Here is a 20,040-nt window from a genome sequence, read left to right as displayed (position 1 = left end):
TTTTAAGCTAAAATTGTTTATCCTTATAACTCAGCAACACCATGCTATTCAACTCTTCTAGGTTCTTTAAAAACTCGGCATTTTCCTCCTTTGTTAAAGGTTGAAACTTGTTCCAATAGTTATTGATAAATTCACTTTCAGCAATAAATTTAGCGCCTTTATCACGATTCACACACCACTTATTCTCTTTTAACCGTTTATGCGTTTCCCTGTCATCTTCAATTCTAGTTATGATTTGCTTTTTAGTTAAATATTGTGTGTTTGGGTCACTTTTGTTGCGTATATTGAATACTTGATCTTCATCCACATTATCTTGAGTCACAGGTTCATCAATAAGGAGTCGCTTACGCTCCATCTTACTTGCTTTAGATCGTTGTAGCAAGATTTTCCAAGTGGTAATCAATGTATCTTCACCTCCATCAAGCTCTAGTGATTTATTCTCGAGTTCTTCAAGTGAACTAATTTGGAAATCAGCCTTGTATGATTCGCAATTCACTTTAAATCTTGACAGGATATGGCATAAACTTGTGTAAGCAACCATTAAATTAGATGAGTTATTTAAAGGACACACCAGTTGAACAATCTGTGGCAATTTGCTCTTTAAGCTTTGAATGTAAGCATTATTGTATCTAGGATTACTAAAACTTTCTTGAATCAATAGGTCAATGAATTGGAAGATAAATGATTTTAGATTTAAATCCAACCTGGGATCTTCCAATGCGCTTAGTATTGTAGGGACAATGTAATCTTCCTTATCGGCATTCTTCAATGCGAAATAGATGGCTTTGGAGAACTGTTGTTGCTGTGGTGTCAAGTTTCGTAGTATGGTTGAAAACTGGTTTGCTATTTCGAATGAGTCCATGGTAACGCTGTTGATAATGGGTTTAAGACTGTGTGATATAGTGCTTTAAAAGCAGTATGTTCGTGTCGTTGCAAATAAAATACATCAGAGCAAAAGTGAAAACTGAAAAAAGAAAAAAATAAAAAAAAAAAAAAATTTCAACTTTCTCTTTCCAATCACAGACTTTTCTACTACGAAACATGGGTAAATCAGGAAAAGGAAAAGGAGGTAAAAACAGAAGAAGAGGAAAGAATGACAACAGTGGTCAAAAGAGAGAATTAATATTGAGGGAAGAAGGACAAGAGTATGCACAAATCACCAAGATGTTGGGAAATGGAAGAATTGAAGTTCAATGTTTTGATGGCAACAAAAGGATGGGTCACATTAGAGGAAAGATGAGAAAGAAAGTGTGGATGGGCCAAGGTGATATAATTTTGGTCAGTTTGAGGGATTTCCAAGATGATCAATGTGATGTAGTACATAAATATAATTCTGATGAGGCTAGGTCTTTGAAACAGTTGGGTGAGTTGCCAGAGAATGCCAAGATTAATGAGACTGATACGTTTGGTGCTGATGATGATGAAGATGTCAACTTTGAGTTTGGTGGTGCTGATGATGATGATGAGTCTGAAGATGAAGAGTTGGATATTGATGATATTTAAATTTTGTACCACCCCCCCCCCTTTTGTTTTTGCTACAAAATATATAGAAAGCTAATGTTACATACACATATTTCCCTTTATTCTAGTGATCTTGTTGTGTACTTTTTATCTCCTCTTCGTTTATCTCTAAAAGCTCTTGCTTTTTTTTTTTTTTTTATTGTCTATGATTTCTTATGTCATCTCCATCGCTGTCTATTTCAAAGCTGTCTATTCTTCTTAGTGCCACTCTTTCTTCTTCATCATAGTCCATAGATCTGTTTATTTGCATTGACCTTCTGACAGTTGAGAAGCCTCCTACACCATTATCCAAGGGTGCCATATCCTTTGAGCTGTGAACACCAAATATCTCACGGTTTTGTCCGCTATTCTCTTTTCTGGCAATATTGAGCAAGTATACTCCACTAAAGATGATGAGGAACCCAATCAATAAGGAGATGATATCCACGGCGGAGGAGGTGTTGAATCCTCTAAATAAGATGAATGAGGCAACCAAGGTGAATGTGGTGAACGTGACATAGTATAATGGATTGACAATGGATGTATCAAATTGGTCCAATGCCTTGTTGAAGTAATTCATTTGGGTAACGATACATAATGCCACCACAATCAAAAAGAGATAGGTGGATACGTGGGTGAATTGATTGTTTCCACCCAATGTCAACTTCAATGCAATTCCAAAAGCCTTGATTGACATAACTGATATAGATCCCACTGATGAACAAATTGACAAGTAAATCATGGGGTTGGTGTTTCCATATTTGGGTACTATTTTGTAAATCATAAACAATGAGTAAAGTGCAACCACAGCGCAATAGAAAAGAAAACCTGGTTTCGTAGCATAGCTTAAAATTTCATCAACTGTTTGCACTTCTTTATCAGGAGGTGCATGTAAAATGATTATAACTGATCCCATAAGACAAATAGCACAGCCCATTTTGCCCAAAGTCCCCAATTCCTCCTTCAAGAAAATGGCAGCCAACACTGCTCCTATAATGACAGACAATGCACCCAATGGAGTAACCAAAATGGCTGGTGCAAAAGTGTACGCGGCAAAGTTGGCAATCTCACCAATTGCCATAGTGATCATACCACCCCACCATATAGGGTTTTGCAAGTACTCTGTTGCCTGTACAGTACCCGTACCATCGCCGGAATTGGCATGTCTACTGCGTGCAGATGCGTCCATGAGTCCCTTCTTTGTGATGATGAATGAAGTTCCTATAGCTAGCGAGGAAGACATCGCTAATGCGAGTCCTACATATTTATCGTCCATAGTCATTAGCAAAAAAGTGTAAAATTAGGTCCAATTTTTCTGTGGGTTTTTATAAAAATGAGTGTGGGTGTTGTTCACTTGGTGAGGTGTGTTGTAGTTGTGTTTGATGTACTGTTGTATATTTTGTGTATGTATGTATTTGGAACAGGCGGAGCTGATTTGATTTGATTATTGGTTGTCTGTTTTTTTCTGAATTTTTTATGTCTCTTGTGTTGTGTTTGTCTACTTTTGGGTTTCTGTTTGTCGTTTTTTCGCGTGTCTCGTTATTTCTGCAAGTGTCGTAAATGTTTTTTCCTTTTTCGGTATGTAGATATGGATATATGCATGTATGTAAGTTAAGCTGTAATATGTATATGACGTAATAGTATTGTTACTAAAGCAGGGTATTGATAAAAGGCATATTGACAACATGCGGTATTGGCTGCAAAGATGGGGTTTTAAAGGAACCAGTCTTGGATCACCTACGCGTTTAATTCTCTGTGGTTGCAAAAATGGGTCACTTTACATATAAATTAAATTTCTCTTCATAATCAGCTCCTATTGCAACTTTCTTCTTTTCACCAGTTACTAGAAAAAACCATGACATCCCTTAGCTTCACTCTTCAAAAATCACAAACTCCTTGGATTAAGTACTACAAGTACTTTTACCTAACCTTTGCCAACTATTGCAATCAGTTTTACTCATTTTACGCTATTTTGTTATCCTATTTATACACTCGTGTTATGGTCAATAGCTACAGAGTTTGGCAAATGATTAGAAAAGAAGGTTCTATAGATGACTTTCATCTCATTTGCAATATTTCGGTGGTTTCTACAGGCTTCATTTGGTGCTACTTGTGGGTTTATTCCAGTAATAAAGTGTTGGATGCATATTACACAATTATGGCAGTTTCTTTGGTTCATTTTGCAGTGATTTTGTTGTTAGAGTTGAAAAAACCGTTGTTAAAAAGATCTACTAGGTCCATGGTTAGATTGGTCTCGGACCCACGATTCAGAATCGATGAAAAGCCAATCCTCACATTTTTGAAAAAGGACAACACTGGAATGTTTATATTCACTTGCGTAATGATTGATTCGAGAGTAAACTGCTGCAAAATAGGATTACTAGTATACTATGCTATATTGAATCTAGTACAAACAACAACAGGCTCCAAATCAAAGCGACACCCTTTGATTCATGCTGCTTATTTTGGACTTGGTATTTTGGAAAATGTGGTGCTAGTCATCTTTTGGTATGAATCGCTTAAACTGCTCCAATTTAACAAAGCGATATGCTATACATTAATGTACTTGTTGAGACTCGAAGAATCAGGATCTACAAACAAACCTGTAAAAGGGTTAATTGCAATTGTCAAAGTTTATTACAAGAAACTTAATCCCATTGAAACTCCCAAACAATTACCTGAAACTGCAGAAATTAGAACCACTTCTTTAGGCTTCGATTGCTATAGTATCATCAGTGACGTCAAATGAAACCTTCTATATAGTTTTAATCTAAATTTACTTTAAATCCTCTTTGAGCTGAAGCAATGTCTCCCATCCAGGTGTGTCTTCCCAGATATCTTTACCTTTTGACATCAAAGATCTCACAGTAGTTTTAGCCTTGTACTTCCAATCTTTACAAACCAAGTCACCAGCACCGTGTTTTCCTGGTAATTCTCCCAAAGATTCAAATGCACCGACCAAATCTGAACATGCATCAACCACTTCGTTCCAAACTTCTTCATTAACTTCAATATCGGGGTTGTGAAGTAATGCACGGTACGCCTTCTCATGGCATTCCAATGCTGACCATGGCCTTTTTCTCCATAACTCAACTCTAGCAACAATTCTCCAACAACGAGCTGAAGTAGTAATCAAGGTTGGCAAGGTTTCACAAATGAGCTGTATACATGATCTTTGGAAATGACTCAAATGCTGTCCTTCTTGTGGATACTCAGAAGATATGAGTATTTCACTTAATCTCTCCAATACAGGTATGTCAATCACACTATCACCTTCATCTTTTCTAAGCGATAGAAGTTCACGGTATGCTATCAACACATCATTCCATTCATTGAGTTGCATTGCAACATTCATATAGTTTTCATACACTTTCCACGACTTTCTATCACCACCGCTTCGAACAGCTTTCTGCAACGCATTAAATGCCGGTTTCACCTTGTCGAGTTTTAAAAGTGCCGATGCTAAATTTGACCAAGCATAGGAGTTACTATCATCCAATGACACACATCTCGTGAATGCTTCTGAAGCGAGTTCAAATTGGCCAGATTCCAACCCACAACATCCATAAAAGAACCAGTTTTCATAATTCAATGGGTTAACATGTAAGCAATCATACATGTGCGAGATTGCCAACTCCAAATTTTTTGAGAGGCCAGATTCGGGAGGTGGCGAGTAATAATACCTTGACAACGAAGCTTTCGCTTTGGCATAATGTCCCACTTGCCAAGCTTTCTCCCACAATTGTGGATCTTGCTTGAGATCACCCAAAATTGAAATTGCTCTTGCGTCTTCGGGATGCTCCTTGATTCTGCCAATCAAAATCTTTTCCGCCTCTTGCTCACGACCAATAGCAGCATAACACAAGGCAGCCTCGGCTTCCAAATGAAGTCTCTCGTAGATATCAAGTGCTGATTTAATAACTCCGAGTGACATGTACTTTTCGGCAAGTTTGGCATCTAATGACCAATGTGGTAATAAAGGTAATTGGTGAATAAATCTCAATCTCAGAGATGCAACTGAGTCCGGGTCAGTTTCCTCCACTTGCGGTAAAAGACGCGTAGTAACCTTGATACCAATTTCTTCAATCAAACTAGTCATTTGCAAAATCCCCCTCTCTATGGTTCTAGACTTGCCGGTTTCTAAAACTGACCTTTCCCAAAGAGCTTTAGAAAACAAGAGCCAATTTCCTCCATCAGCATCTGAATAAATAACTCTTCCTACTAACGCCAACAACTCATCTTCAACCAAAACGTCATTGGATGGTGTAGTCTGTCTGATAACTGTTAGTCTCAAGAGCATTTGAAGAATATCTATACTACTCAATGCAGGCTGCTTGTTTGGATCGAGAGTTTTGAGATCTTCTGGTATATCATCCACAGTCATCGCTAATGGGAGTAATCTATTCTCTGCTGTCTCATCAGAGCTAAGTTTTGGATCTAATTTGATTCTCTTTGGATCATTTCCAACCTCCAATTCCAAATCCTCTAACGATTCATATTGTGGTTTTTCAAGTAACAAATCTGAATCAAGTTTGAAGTTTTCCAAGTTATTATCACTGTACCCAACGTCATATAGAGTATTTTGCCTGCTTTTGGCCAAGACTATCAAATTGGAAGTATGAAAAGTCTGATACTTGGTTCTCTTGGCCTTAGCTCCAGAGAGAAGCAATTGCAACCCAGTAATTCCAAGCGCCTTGTTCAAAAACGGTACTGATGCGTGCTCAGTTTGAGCGTGGATATAGACTCTTGCCTGCTCAAGAGTAAATTGTACTAAAGCCAACATCTGAATCCCCTTTGAATCCTGTGCTGGCAAAATTTCCTTCAACAAGTTTGCTCCCATTAATACTCCACATACTGACAGTATAATCCCCAGAGGCTCCGACAAGACCGATAAATGCACCTGCAAAGTTCTCGCTTTCCACCATGTAATTGATGCTTTAAGAGGGTCATCAATATGTTGACACATAATCTCCGCATGATCAAGAACTTGCTTGTTGTTGTCACTTGTAGCTCCTGATAACAAAGACGCCTCAATTGGCGTGTTGGTCAACCCTTCAAAAATCAACTCAGCAAGGATCAAGTAAATTGGATCTTGCATCAAATCATAAGCTGATTGTCCTTCCAAATTAAGTATCTTGATTGCATCTGATTGCAATTTCTTCTCATCTGCATTAGGGAAGAGTAGTTCGTATGCGCTCATCTTGACCGCTGGACCAGTGAAGTTTGATTGAATGAAAAGTTGCAAAAAAGTGATGGCGTAAATATGAGCATCAATCAGGCCCTCCTCACCTAGAAGTATCTTGCTTGCGTCAATTATTGATTGTGCAAAGTTTCTCAAAACATCAACCAACGGTTGTTCTCCATACAGATTAAGTATGTTGTGAACTTCGGGAAGACTGGCAAGTTCCTTGTAATCGCTAATCTCAAGAAGTTCAATATATTGTGCTTCCAAAACAGCTTTGGTGAGCTTGTTTAACCTTTCATTTTCCCCTGGTTGGAATGTCTCTGGTGGGACCAACAATGCTAGTTGGGTAAGTGTGGACTTTAGCGATTCCATTGTGGATGCTGAGCAATTGGTTCTTCAGTTCTTCTTTTCTTCTTTTTCCTTTTTTTTTTTTTAGTTCCCCTCCTTTTTCGATGCTCTTCTCTACAGCTTACAAATTGATTCAAATTTCTATCACTTATTAAATCTATAACTACGAACCACCAAAGAAGGAATGGCGTTTCTTAGGTTCTTGTAAACTCTCAGATCTTCTCAACTCACCAGACTTGCGACCCTTTGGCTTTTTTAGCGAGTTGCGAATTTTGACTCTACTCATGGACGAGCTATTATCGAGGTTCTCATCATCTGAGGCAAAATCGATAACTTCTTCTTGTAAGACTAATTGAGAATGGTTTGATGAAGATGGAATGCGTTTCCTGAATACTGGTTTCTCAAGTTTCTGGGATGTTGGATTTTGCAGCTTTTGTTCCTGATCTCTCTTTTCTTCATTTATATTCATATCAATCAAGGATAAATCGGAATCATTTTTGTGCGGTGGTCGCATTGGCTTGGAAGGAGCCAATTCGGAGGAGGATGTGTTTGAGGAAGGGAGACCCATTTCAAGATCAATCAAGTTTCTCTCGCGTTGCGTGAGGTGACTTGATCCATCTGTGGCGACGTTATGCTGTGTGTTATGGTGCGCAAACTGTGATCTTGGCGGTAAAGTTGGAGACCTCACTTCCTGTGGAGACATTGCACCTTGTTGTGGAACAATTGGTTTGTCTGCCCAATTTGAATATGAAGTTGTAGGGTAATGGTTGCCATCCGCTGGACTGGTTCCAATATGAGGAGCTGGTTTAGAATCATTTCCAAGCCAAGGATTATTGTTTTTATGAGACTCAGGTTTGACGTAGTTTGCCGACTTTGATGAGGTGTAGTTCATTGGCCTAGGTATTTGATGAACATCCGTACCAGTATTCGAAGTCACCATATCGTTCCTTGAGTAGTTGCCTGTGTATTGACCTGCAGGATCTGATATGTAACCACTTTTAATTTCTGACGAGTCTGACGGTTGGATCCGACTCGGAACAAACCCATCTTTGGTTGAAGCCCCGCTTGTCGCAAAAATGTCGTCTGCCAATTTTTCAGCCTGTGTTTCAATTTTGGGTGGTGGTTGTTGTGTATTCCATGCATCATTGACATTATTCTTTGAATTAGTTAGATGCTCGGTAACCCCTTCATCTTTGGTGCCGCTTGTTGCCCTTGACATCTTTGAGGACTCACTATTTGGTTTGTCAAGATCGAGGTGTTCCAAAGATGGATATCTCTCTTCGGCATCATCAAGTTGCTCTATTTCTGAAAACTCATCACTATCTTCCAGACTGAAACCCACAAGGGAATTCGGAGACACCATATCACTTGCAGCAGCCTTGCTATCGGGAGTTTTCTTAGGATCGAGTTCATCCGCCACTGGGGGCACGGGAACTGTTTCTTCCAGTTTGGATTGCTGTTGAGGTTGCTGTTGCACTGATTGTGTTTCAGGGACCTGAGTTTGTGGTAAAAATGGATTATGCCCTTCAACAGGATCCCTTATGCGTTGTTGCTGAATGTACAATTGCTTCTCCTGCAGTGCTTGGTTTTGCTTCTGAAGCTGATATTCTTGCAATGCCTCAAAGCTATATGGCCCTAGGTTGTAAAAATCTTTCAATTCAAGTGTCTCAAACTTTATGTTTGACAATTTGCAAATCAACATCAACACTTGAACAATATTTGGACGATAGAGGGAGTTTTCTTGAAGCATGATAATTATCAAGTTTTTCAAGTCACCAGAAAACTGCGGTAAAGGAGGAAACTGGAACGAAGCGTGTAGAATTGCTATATCACCATTAGCTTCGAAAGGGGTTGTATAATAACATAATTTGAAAAGAAAACAACCAAGGGCCCAAATGTCGGCCTTTTCATCAATAGGTTTCGCTCTATAAAGATCAACCATTTCCGGTGAACGGTATTGTGGCGTAGTGTGGTAAAGAATATCGTGGCTTATAAGTTTGAATTGCTGTTGATCTTGAGGAGGCGACACGGGAATTGATGTTGACCCAAAGTCACAAAGTTTAAAACTTCCTTTCTTGTTGATCAAAACGTTTTCAATTTTAATATCACGATGGACCAATTGAGTCCTGTGCATTTCATAAACACCCTGGCACACGTCCAACATTATCTTGAGAATTTCGGCTTCGTTCAACTTTACTTTGATTCTTGCATTCATGAAATCCAACAACGAACCCCCAGGACAAAGCTCCATAAGAACCAAAACTTGATAATTAACGTTGTCAAGTCTCTCCGCGTGGGAGTCGTAATACGATACTATACTCCGAGCGCTTCGTAAGCACTTCATAACTTCCACCTCTTTTCTCAACTGATCTAAGCCATTCTTATCTGGGACTATTACCCTCTTTAAGCAAGCGGTGGTGGTTTCACTCTCGGGATAGTCGATGTTAACTTCATAGATTTGAGCAAATCCGCCCTCCGACAAATACTTGATTATGGTAACCTGGTGCTTTCCCACTTGCAACTTGGTTCCACCCTGAAGCTTTGGTATGTTTGCAATGTTCATTTTATGGAAAGATTGGATCGATTTCGTTGCACTTGAATGAAAGCAGTGGTCGACTCGGCGAATTGACAATCGAAACTGACTGAGGTTTTTTTTTTAAAAAAAAAGAAAAATCTAAATTTAGAGTTTTGCGGGTATGAAAATTGAAGTGCGCGGATCAAAAGGGAATTAATGTCATACACAAACTATCTAAAATATCCTACTCAAACTCTTCCTTCTGAAGCTCTTGCATTTCTCCAAACGTGAATGGAATAAATGTCTTTTCTAAACCTGAGGAGTCTTTGACCAGTTGACACATTTTATGGTCAACATATTCTTTCAAAAATGTCCTAAATGTTACTTCGTTTGACACGATAAACTCGTCCAAACATTGATTGTATAATGTCTTCAAGTCGACACCGAATTTAACCGTACCTTTGATGCCCAAACCCTTTTCGGTAGCAGCGCTCTCCATATTACTTAGCTGATCAATGAGTAGCACTTTGTACAATTGACGGTGATTATCAGTCAATGATCGTAAGACAAACTTTGCCCCTAGACTTCCGATATACTTTTTCGACTTACCCATACTCAATACGTCTTTGAATGAAGTTTCGACTGAGTAGGTGTGGTATGTAGTCAAGTCATGCCATATCAAGTTCATGCTTTTGGACTTTGACAGATCCCAAAGAAGTGGGGCATTGATATGGTCAATGGATGATAGGACCCAGATCTCGGGAATACTCATTAGTTGAGCAAATAGTCCTTGTATTTTGTCTGTTCTAAAAGCCTCTCCATCCAAGTTGTGCACCACCAATAACAACTTGGGTTTTAGTATTTTGCCAATGGGTACCGATTCTCTCTGCCTCTCCATTTGATCCACTAAATACGGCACTGTTTCCGAAACATGCTTTGGAAACCTACTCTCTTCTTCCGGTAGAAGTACTGAAGCTATTTGTAAGGCAATTGCTTTAAAATCAACATTGGGATTGAAACCATTAACAACCAACGCTCTTGGTGGTATCCCCCGAAAAATTGCATCCCACCAACTTCCAAAATAGTCTTCAACAAAGTCGTTGAGAACTTTCAATTTTGATCCCACACCATAAAACATTAAATTGTAGTTTTGACTCAACTCAAAACACCATTGATTATACAATTGTTTATGAAGACTAAAGAGATTATCCTTTTGATACTGGCATATCTTTTCACTCAACTGAATTGCTTCGTCAAAATCCGATTGACTAATTCGAGGAGCCGCTGCAATTAATGACTTGGAGCTCACTCTAAATCGTCTATGAAGCTGTTCAAAGTACCCTTCTGGCCCTTCCATTGAAAAAACCGCTTCATCCAACAATCTTTCTTGGTTCACCTTTGAAGGATCTCTTCCATTGAAATACCTTTCTAAATATGAGTCGTCATTTATATGCCCTTGAGTGTCGAGCTTTGGTACCGGCAAGGGTTCAAATTTTTCCTTGTCGTGTAAAGTGGCATTGGTATCAACGTTGAGTCCACTAACAATCGGTACTCTAGTTCTATCCGAGTACTGACTAATCAATAAATTTGCAAACGACTTTTTGGCAACTTTTTGAGCCACGGGAGTTGGTGTCTTTCTCGCTTCTGCTGGGGAGCCTTGATCAAAAAGCTCATCATCTTGGTGGAATATACTTTTCACTTTCTCAGCCACAACATCACGTATCGTTTGCTTGTGTTTATTGTTTGGAGCATGCTTTTTCGTCGTTTTTTCTGGAATCTCCTCTATCACGGGATCCTCAAACTCGTCATCCATCTCATCGTGCAGAATATCAGAGTCGGAAACAAATTCATCTTCACTGTCATCTTCATAAGCTCTCTTTGCAATTCGCCTACCCTTTTTAGTAACCGTGGTCAAGTCAAGTTCAAGCTCAACGTCACTACCATAATTCCTATCCACCTCTTCGTCATTTGTTTCCTTTCTCGACAGTCGTATAATACTCTCTGCTAAAGCCCTATCCTGTTTGTCTAGAAAGTCATCTGAGTCTAGCTCATCATTCATTAATTTATCATACAATGTGTGGTGTGCTTTCTTTCTCGCCGATTTGTCCAAGTCAACAACACTCCTCTTTTCGGGAGATCGCAACCCAGCTCGCCCATTGGGAGTTTTCGCCGGCGATAAACTTGGAAATCGACTAGCTGAAGTTGATAGATCAATCAATTCTTTCCTCTTCGAAGGAGATCTTGTAGGTGTGCCAATATGCAGTTGGGACATCGGTTGTTGTTGGAACAGTGAGATCCTTTGGTGGAAGTTTTTCGCTGCAAAAAAGAAAAAAAAAAGATGCACTTCTAACCATCTCATCACCGGCAACACAATGCTCACATTCTGCCCCCACTGTTCTAATATGCTTATGATAGCGCCTGGTGAAGATAACAATAACAGGTTTTACTGCTCGACATGTCCATACGAATTCAAAATAACTGGTTTGCTGATGTACGATCGAAAGAAGTTACACAGGAAAGAGGTTGACGATGTCTTGGGTGGAGAGGGTACTTGGGACAACGTTGATCAGACAGCTGCTCAGTGCCCTATTGACTCCTGTGGTGGAGACAAGGCCTACTTTTTCCAACTACAAATTAGAAGTGCAGATGAGCCAATGACAACGTTCTACAAATGTGTCAAGTGCGGACATAGGTGGAAGGAGAATTAGTGATGGGTTCTGCTATGTACTGATTTAAGTTTAAACGAGTTCCATGATCTTCGATCTAATCGAATGGCATCAGAAATTTCAGAAACTTTGTGAATGTTGAGACTTGGAGATAGGAAGTTGCTCTCAGGCATTGCTTGAGTTTCTGAAAAGGATTTCTCAAACGCACAACTCGACGCAATCAATGAATTGTTTGATGTTGCCAGAGAATCTGAGTCGTAATCGGTGGAACATGCAGACTCTGTTTCAGACTCTGACTCGACCTGCACAGCGGAAACAATAAGATGTAGATCTTTATTCTTATGAAAATTGATGATTTGTTTATACTTTTCTTCCCCTCTGCCGGCAATTATCGATTGTAGTTTGAAATCTTGATTCCAGGAAGTCTGCGCGGCACTACTCTGGCCCAATTGCATCTGACCCTTGAATGGTTTTGGCTCTGCAATATAGTTTTTGACAAAATTGACCTCCTCGGTACATTGTGCAAATGACCATCGATTTATCATGGCTACAGGACGTTCCAAAATCATGCGTGGAGGCTGACCAAATTTTCGAAAGTTTTCAACATCAAACAAGTGCCCAGAAGAGGAGCACACGTGGCCAAATACTCGACTGACGGTGAAGCCGCTTAACCACGACTTTTTTGACTCAATGCATGGGAAAACCAGTTTTGGCTTGAATAGGTTGACAAATTCGATAGACTCCTCGTAAGATGAGTGACGAGAAAACATAATCAAGAGGTTTGTTGGTAGTAGTTCCTCTCCGTTAACCGGTAGAAGCCAAGTTTTCCCATCGTATGTGTAAATTTGATGTCCCGAATTTAGTACCCGAATCAATGTGAGGTCTGACGCTGCAACATCGCAAAGCCTTTTAGGAAGACAAAACCCAGCATAGTCCACAATATTAAAATCAATGCAATGCTTTATGGTGATCATAAGGGGAATATCTTTGTATAGCTTCCCCACGTTGAACACCATTGGCCCTGTTTTGGTAATATTCCCACTATTGCGGTTGAGCAATTTGATACGTTCAATGATTGATGGTTCAGCGTCTAGTGTACCGTTGAAATGGTCTAGTACCTGCAGCCATATTTCCTCGGATCCTGAGACTGCATCGATAAAAGAAAATTCAATCTCCCGGTCAACTGGATATAGCTTTAGAAACTCAATTAGTGCCATGATTCCCTCACTGTTTGGCATGATTTTTATATAAGGTTCCCCACGATATGAAAACGTAGTATCAAGATAGATTTGATCGAGTTTTTTCAAGCCAGATATGTATGGAAACAAGTACCTATTCTTGATAAGTGACGAGACCCACCATTTTTCTGCTCTAATATCACCAGTTGCTAAACATGATACACCATTGGCACACTCGAATAAAAACATTGACGATCCAGGGCAGTGATAACTTTCCAACATCGTTACTGTCACTGATGAACAAAACGTTTGCACTTCAAATGGTTCATTGTACTCCTTCACTATTAGATAGCGCAATTTTTCACTATACCGTGCATCTAGGGCAATGATATCCTTGGTCAATTTGGAGCAGTACACGCGACCACAAAACGAATTCGCCAATAACCCTTTTAAGTGATCCAGGTGGCTATGGGTTAAAAAGTATACTTCTCCTTTGTAGCTAAAGCTGTCAACATAAACACCAGGTATTTCTCGAATCTCTCCATCAAATGTGTTTCCAGTCATGTTGGTGGGGAGGGTCTTACGCGTTGCACCTTTTTTTTTTGCGGCCTAAAAATATAATTTTTCAGGTGCATGACTCGGTAGCGAGACTTTACATGAGGATGCCGTAGAATTCTGCTCGACTGTACTGCTTGTATAATGGCTCCCACTGTACGATGAATCGGTCTGTGATAGGCATGATTAGTCTCCCGCTAAGGCTTAACCTCTTGACTCTTGCGAGACTTTCGATGTAGATGATTTTGGTATGGTTGAGACCCAAGAACTTGAATAGAAATAGCATGTAGGCTATAGGAATGCATGTGCCAGGACCATTCAATAGTATCACATCTGGGGAATGTCGTGCTAGTTTGAGTGCTGAAACTGCTATGGAGAATATAGTTGTTGGGATGGAGGAGATATAAGATTGGCCAACATTTCTCGCCCTTGGAACTTGTATATATCGAGCGTTGTTGGCGTGACTCTCCTCCTCTAATTGTGCTCTATGATGTGATGTAGTATCTCCTGATGAGTAAATCCAAGTCCGTTCTATGTTGCTCAAGTCCAACTTGGATACAAGTTTCATCATTTCTCCCGTGTGGCCACCAGAGCCTAAAAATATTGAGACATGTTTTCTTGCAAGGTGTTTGATTGACTTTCTTTCGCCAATGTGCTTCGGAAGTCGAGTAAATGGTGAGATAAGTAGAATTCGTAATAGAATCGCCAAAATCGGGATGGATAGAGCCACCACAGAGGCACAGAAATAAGTCTCCAATTGCATTGATTGACAAAGAGTGTTTACATTTTTTTTTGAACAAATTTTATCGCACTAAAAACTTATACTTTTGCATCTTTTTCAGCTAGCTGCTTCATCACTTTATTGACCACAGCACACAACTGTTTCTTATCTTCATTGGTCCTTCCCAACGGCTTTTGCTTACCAAAACACACTCTCATGGGGTAATTGCTCAACTCCAATAATCCTGCGGTTTTCTTGTTTCGATTCAACCCATTTGAATTCACTGACTCGGCAAATTTCTCAGCAGAAGCTCTATCTTGAAATGAGATGAAACCACAGCGACAGTCATGGTTTAGTACAAGGCTTTGTACTTTTCCGTATTGTGTACAATACTTGGAGAGCAAGTATTGAGGAAGATCGGAAGGAAATCGAAAGATGAAAAACGTATTGATTTCGGGATACTTTGCCGCCTCCAATGAGTTCCCAAAAGGTAGCTTCTTGGCCAACTTTGAAATGAGGATATCTTTAGCTTCAGATGCGGTGGATGGAGATGCCGTTTCACCTTGGTTGACTTTTTCAGCCAATTTAGATAGTAACTCTTGTACTCGTCTCCTATTCTGCTCCGTGTCCAAATATTTCTCTAACTTATCAGCCATGATTGCCTTCACCTCTTTATTTGTCAGTGTTTTCAATAGGGAAACCTGTTCCAAACCAGCCATTTTCAACGCCGTATCCCTAAGATCTGTCGGTATGCGGTAATCTCTATCTAAAAGGCAAACTTGGCATGCATTCTTTGCTCGGGAACAAGTGTAGCATATGGTAGTTTTCATTTGCTGCGATGATACCTTATCGTTTCTCCAACGATACACTGTGAAGGGCCGAGTGCACTGTTTGCATGCTTCCCCGTTCTCCTGCTTCACCATTTTGATGAACTTGTTTTCACCTAGACATGTAGAGCACACGAAGAAGCTGTCTGAACTCATTGTGGTGAGAAAGAAGAGTGATGGATATTTTTCCCAATTGGTACATAACACAAACAAAAAAAAGGCTGAAAATGGTGTTGCATTTAGTTTGCAATTTATTTTAAAAAGAAACAGAGAACCAAAGACATTCAGATACGAAGAAGGAAGGAGTTGTTTTATCCAGCGCGAACAGCTCTTATAGCTTCGGTCTCTTCCCTGTTCTATAAATATGAGAGGAAGAAGTAGAACACCATTCTTCATCAATATTGTGCGAAATAACGAAAGACAACCATTGTAGACAGAGCACGTCTCTTATACACTTGGCTAGACTGTTACCAAGCAGTTGAAGACTATTCTGGGTTTCAGAGTGCAAGCTCAAACAAGTGCAAATTTCAATGTCGAAAATGTCATTCAGAAGAGTGCAATTCACAAGAGTGCAATAAGAGACACTAATACTATAAACCCAAACATATTGATAAAGATTTAAGTACTTATACACTATGTATTAACTAATTACCATCCTTCTTCTCGTCAAGTTTTTGTTCGGCTTCGCCACCACCGATTCCTCCCAAGATACCAGCAGCCATGTGACCAGCTCCTCCGAGGTGTGCCTTATCGGCAGCTTTGTTTCCAACAACAGATCCTGCAATAGATGCAGCGATTCCTTCCACTTGTTCTTTGTTTGGCATTTTTGAATGATAATATGTGGTGATAAGGCTGAGGGAGACAGACCAAAGTGGAAATGTTCTCCTTTTTATACCACGACTATTGTTCTCGAGGGTTAACTGAAATTCGCTAAGTTCCTGCATGTAGTAAATCGAAGATTGCTATTTTATTGTGTTTTTAGCAGAACTTGCATCAACGTCATTTGTTAGGAAGCCGAGGGTTAGAATATCGCCGTGAGGGATTTAGTAACATCTGTAACAGTTGACCAAACAGCGGCACATTGACGTCTTGTTGTGTTGACGCTCCCAGTGCTCACCTTTTCACAATTCTCCAAAAAAAAAAAAAATATCATCTCTTCCACCCACCATCAATCATGAATCAAGATATAAGTATGTTGGAAACTCCATTGTTATCGTTTTTTCAGTACTAACTTAACCAGCACAACCCATAGAGCCATTCCTTAAGAGCCTTTTGTCGTCATTGGATGCTCAGTACAACTCTTCTGGTCAATCATTTGCAAATGTCGAATCATATGCTACTCAGTTTGGCTCCTCTCTTAAACGAGAGGCAGCTATAATTGTGAATGGGACTCCTATTGTACCCTCACAGGTGGAAGATGCAAAACTACAGTTTCAAAAAAAATGGTTGAGCATGCCTAACTCGTCACATCAATTGACAAGTTTTGATTGCCATTTGATTCCAGGAACCAACACATTCATTATCAATTTTTCAGCAAGAGTAAAGTTTGATCAAAGTGGAAAGACCAGGCTAGGTGAGTCAGCTGATCTAATACAAGAGAATTCAATCGCCAAAACAACGAGACCGATCTGGGGTTCATGGTTTGGTGTTAATGGTAACCTAGTCATTGATAGTAATCTCAATGCTCCAGAAATTGTAAATAGCTTTGACTATAGATTTACATATGTACCAAAGGATACAAACTTAATAGTATAAAATAATGTACAAATTAAAAAAAGTCTATTTAAGCAATAAGACCTTGTTGAGCTCTTCTTCTGTCTCTTTCTTCAGTAATAGATAACTTAATACCTTTACCCTTTGGCAATGAAACCCATGGTTTACCGTGTTCTTCACCAATGACGAAAACGTTGTTCAATCTGGTGACGAAGGTGTTTTCCAAAGCATCCTTGATGTGGACCAAGTCAAAACCTCCTTCGTGCTTTTCTCTGTGTACAATGACACCAATTCTTCCCAAGTTTCTACCACCGGTAACCATAACTAATTTACCAGTGTCGAATTTCAAGAAATCGGTGATCTTACCAGTAGCCAAATCAATCTTGACGGAATCGTTAACCTTGATCAATGGATCTGGGTATCTGATAGTTCTACCATCGTGGGTGACAACGTATGGAATTCCCTTTTTACCTAATTGGACTTTCTTAACTTTACCCAATTTGTAAGTGGCTTCTTCAGCAGAGATTCTGTGGACAGCGAATCTACCTTTGACATCGTAGATCAATCTGAAATGTTCGTTGGTAGCTTCCAAAGTGATGACATCCATGAAACCAGCTGGGAAGGTAGTGTCAGTTCTAACTTTACCATCAACTTGAACGTGTTGTTGCATCAAGATGGCTTTAACTTCTCTACCGTTAAGAGCATACTTCAATCTGTTTCTCAAAAAGACAATCAATGGTAATGATTCTCTCAATTTGTGTGGACCAGCTGATGATTTTGGAGCATAAGTTCCGGACAATTTGTCCAACATCCAGTGGGATGGAGCTGCTAATCTCTTCAAATGTTTCTTTGGACCTCTTCCCATGTTTGGTTATTCGTGTAGATGGTTGTGTTGGTAAGCTAGTTTTCATTTCTGAGAATTTTTTTTTTTTTTTCACTTTTGACTGCGCAGTATAATTTGAGGAGGGTTGGAGACCTACAATTTTTTCCTCACGTGATATATTTATTTATTCCAGTTGAACCAGCTACTTCCTCTATGTAACTTCTTCAATTGTTGTCCCAACTCACGGTCTTTTTCAGCCAATGTAGCCAACTCATCCTCCAAATTGGCAGTTGTTTCAACTTCCTTTTGATTGATTTGCAATAATTCCTGAATTTGGTCTTCAATGGAGCTGGGAAGGATATCGTCAGTTGATGTCTCTCCTACTTTAGATTCAACAGTAGCAATGTCCTCTTTTAATTTATCAATAGCTTCCTGCAACTCTTGACTTTCATTGACAATTCCCGGCAAAGTCACTTTCAAATCAACCATCATTTGTAAAATATCAACATGGTCACGGTTCAAGTTTGAATACTGAAACTCTAACGTCTTTAATGTTTTGCGGAGTTTGCCATTTTCACTATTCATATGGTTGATATCCTTTAATTTTGCCTTTTCATCCTCATAGTACCTATCAAAGTGTAGTTCAAACTTGGCAAGCTCAACCGGGTCGATGTTGATTTTCATTGAATCGTGTACTAAATCATCCAATCGGTAGTATGAAACGGCACCGATATGTGAAAGAGGTGCATGAGTCGACTTGCCTCTGAGAAACAGCTTAATCTTGGTTGACTTTGCATCATCTTTGATATCAATAAACTCGGGACTCACATAAACATTAAACATCTTGTCTTTAAGGAACTGCAACAATTTGTCAAAATTCAAGTTAAGCAAGTTATCCTCATTTTGAATCATTAAATTGACTGCAAACTTCAATATCGACTCCATACCTTGAGTGATTATACTATCGTATATCCTCAACACAATATTAAGCGGGAACTTGTATGCAAAAAAGGTGAGAAACCACTGACTTGCATACATTGACGACTTGATTCCTTGCTTCACCAAATGGTTGTACAATACAGGCGAATACTTGGCCAATAAGCAGTCAAATTCATACAATAACAAATGTAAACCTTTCATTCCAGGGCAAAACAAATCTCTCAATTGGTAATCTTTCATAAGCATAACTAGTAGACAAAAACATTCACTTTCAGACATATTCATAATCAAAGGAGCAGCAATGAAAATCATCCCCTGCGTGTACCCCACATCAGGATCATACAACGAATAAGCTTTGATTACGTTGAACAATGCATCTGTCTTGTCAAATTCGTCAATATTTGTGTAAAAGCTTGTTCTGGTGAGATCTCTTTTAATTGCCTTTTCATGGGTTGACGGTTCAACTCTCAACGAATGGTAAAAATCCTCCAAGGTTGAATCTTTTGACTTCGTGATTATTTGCCAAATAATACCCCTTATTTCATTGGGTATCCCTTGATTTATTGAATTGTTTAGTTGATCGGGATTTTTCTCAACAATTTCATCATAGTTTTCAACCACTGATGTCCAAAAGTCCCAATCAATGTTGTAAGGTGTGCCGGCAATACTGACTGCACTTTTGATTTGATGAAATGTTCTTCGGGTGTCTTCGGCGCCTGATTCGATCGATCGTTGAGTGTTACTATTTTTATCATGAAACTTTATTGACAACACCTTGTGTTTGGATTGAAGGAGAAAGTTGGACGTTGACTTATCATATGAATGCAGGATTTCATCCAACTTGGAGATGGAAGTGGGACCAATGTCGGACGTTATTGTATCATCATCAATGTGTAAACACGATTGAATTGGGTCTCTTGAAGGTAGTGGTGGCGATTCATTCAACGTTTTCTCGTCGGAACCTGTAGTTGTGTCAGCTGTCACTGTAGAATCAGCGGTCACTTTCACTTCATCTGAATAGTATTGTTCCTCGTCTGACATTGCTTAGGAAATATGATATGGTGTCCCCC

The 20,040-nt window shown here is 39.4% G+C and overlaps 13 protein-coding genes across 13 annotated transcripts; 3 read left to right on the top strand and 10 right to left on the bottom strand. All coding sequences in view use genetic code 12, as the record gives it.

Moving 5' to 3' along the window:
* Positions 1 to 7: 7 nt before the first annotated feature.
* On the bottom strand, positions 8 to 862 carry I9W82_002822 (uncharacterized protein; the record flags this gene model as incomplete). The annotated part of the gene is made up of 1 exon (XM_067691720.1): positions 8 to 862. One exon carries the CDS (start codon positions 860 to 862, stop codon positions 8 to 10), a length of 855 nt encoding a protein of 284 aa, XP_067548171.1.
* A 179-nt stretch (positions 863 to 1,041) lies between these two features.
* Positions 1,042 to 1,503, top strand: TIF11 (Tif11p; the record flags this gene model as incomplete). The annotated part of the gene is made up of 1 exon (XM_067691719.1): positions 1,042 to 1,503. The coding sequence occupies one exon, from the start codon at positions 1,042 to 1,044 to the stop codon at positions 1,501 to 1,503; it is 462 nt and encodes a 153-aa protein (XP_067548170.1).
* A 154-nt stretch (positions 1,504 to 1,657) lies between these two features.
* I9W82_002820 (uncharacterized protein) lies at positions 1,658 to 2,689 on the bottom strand (the record flags this gene model as incomplete). The annotated part of the gene is made up of 1 exon (XM_067691718.1): positions 1,658 to 2,689. The coding sequence occupies one exon, from the start codon at positions 2,687 to 2,689 to the stop codon at positions 1,658 to 1,660; it is 1,032 nt and encodes a 343-aa protein (XP_067548169.1).
* A 666-nt stretch (positions 2,690 to 3,355) lies between these two features.
* On the top strand, positions 3,356 to 4,249 carry I9W82_002819 (uncharacterized protein; the record flags this gene model as incomplete). The annotated part of the gene is made up of 1 exon (XM_067691716.1): positions 3,356 to 4,249. One exon carries the CDS (start codon positions 3,356 to 3,358, stop codon positions 4,247 to 4,249), a length of 894 nt encoding a protein of 297 aa, XP_067548168.1.
* Positions 4,250 to 4,276: 27 nt separating this feature from the next.
* I9W82_002818 (tetratricopeptide repeat-containing protein) lies at positions 4,277 to 7,057 on the bottom strand (the record flags this gene model as incomplete). Its single annotated transcript, XM_067691715.1, has 1 exon — positions 4,277 to 7,057. The coding sequence occupies one exon, from the start codon at positions 7,055 to 7,057 to the stop codon at positions 4,277 to 4,279; it is 2,781 nt and encodes a 926-aa protein (XP_067548167.1).
* Positions 7,058 to 7,196: 139 nt separating this feature from the next.
* Positions 7,197 to 9,596, bottom strand: AKL1 (serine/threonine protein kinase; the record flags this gene model as incomplete). The annotated part of the gene is made up of 1 exon (XM_067691714.1): positions 7,197 to 9,596. One exon carries the CDS (start codon positions 9,594 to 9,596, stop codon positions 7,197 to 7,199), a length of 2,400 nt encoding a protein of 799 aa, XP_067548166.1.
* A 196-nt stretch (positions 9,597 to 9,792) lies between these two features.
* Positions 9,793 to 11,820, bottom strand: I9W82_002816 (origin recognition complex subunit 2; the record flags this gene model as incomplete). The annotated part of the gene is made up of 1 exon (XM_067691713.1): positions 9,793 to 11,820. One exon carries the CDS (start codon positions 11,818 to 11,820, stop codon positions 9,793 to 9,795), a length of 2,028 nt encoding a protein of 675 aa, XP_067548165.1.
* A 432-nt stretch (positions 11,821 to 12,252) lies between these two features.
* Positions 12,253 to 13,956, bottom strand: PSO2 (Pso2p; the record flags this gene model as incomplete). The annotated part of the gene is made up of 1 exon (XM_067691712.1): positions 12,253 to 13,956. One exon carries the CDS (start codon positions 13,954 to 13,956, stop codon positions 12,253 to 12,255), a length of 1,704 nt encoding a protein of 567 aa, XP_067548164.1.
* Positions 13,957 to 14,766: 810 nt separating this feature from the next.
* On the bottom strand, positions 14,767 to 15,651 carry I9W82_002814 (uncharacterized protein; the record flags this gene model as incomplete). The annotated part of the gene is made up of 1 exon (XM_067691711.1): positions 14,767 to 15,651. One exon carries the CDS (start codon positions 15,649 to 15,651, stop codon positions 14,767 to 14,769), a length of 885 nt encoding a protein of 294 aa, XP_067548163.1.
* Positions 15,652 to 16,139: 488 nt separating this feature from the next.
* On the bottom strand, positions 16,140 to 16,498 carry I9W82_002813 (uncharacterized protein; the record flags this gene model as incomplete). Its single annotated transcript, XM_067691710.1, has 2 exons — positions 16,140 to 16,395; positions 16,494 to 16,498. 2 exons carry the CDS (start codon positions 16,496 to 16,498, stop codon positions 16,140 to 16,142), a joined length of 261 nt encoding a protein of 86 aa, XP_067548162.1.
* Positions 16,499 to 16,669: 171 nt separating this feature from the next.
* MTR2 (Mtr2p) lies at positions 16,670 to 17,250 on the top strand (the record flags this gene model as incomplete). The annotated part of the gene is made up of 2 exons (XM_067691709.1): positions 16,670 to 16,685; positions 16,748 to 17,250. 2 exons carry the CDS (start codon positions 16,670 to 16,672, stop codon positions 17,248 to 17,250), a joined length of 519 nt encoding a protein of 172 aa, XP_067548161.1.
* A 28-nt stretch (positions 17,251 to 17,278) lies between these two features.
* Positions 17,279 to 18,073, bottom strand: RPS4A (40S ribosomal protein eS4; the record flags this gene model as incomplete). Its single annotated transcript, XM_067691708.1, has 1 exon — positions 17,279 to 18,073. The coding sequence occupies one exon, from the start codon at positions 18,071 to 18,073 to the stop codon at positions 17,279 to 17,281; it is 795 nt and encodes a 264-aa protein (XP_067548160.1).
* Positions 18,074 to 18,211: 138 nt separating this feature from the next.
* Positions 18,212 to 20,011, bottom strand: GYP5 (Gyp5p; the record flags this gene model as incomplete). The annotated part of the gene is made up of 1 exon (XM_067691707.1): positions 18,212 to 20,011. The coding sequence occupies one exon, from the start codon at positions 20,009 to 20,011 to the stop codon at positions 18,212 to 18,214; it is 1,800 nt and encodes a 599-aa protein (XP_067548159.1).
* Between the last annotated feature and the right edge of the window lie 29 nt (positions 20,012 to 20,040).

The sequence above is a fragment of the Candida metapsilosis genome, assembly GCF_017655625.1.
Source record: "Candida metapsilosis strain BP57 chromosome Unknown scaffold3, whole genome shotgun sequence".
Lineage (NCBI taxonomy): Eukaryota > Fungi > Ascomycota > Pichiomycetes > Serinales > Debaryomycetaceae > Lodderomyces > Lodderomyces metapsilosis.
The sequence above is the reverse complement of the archived record's forward strand: the minus strand, read 5'-3'. Positions and strand labels throughout refer to the sequence as shown.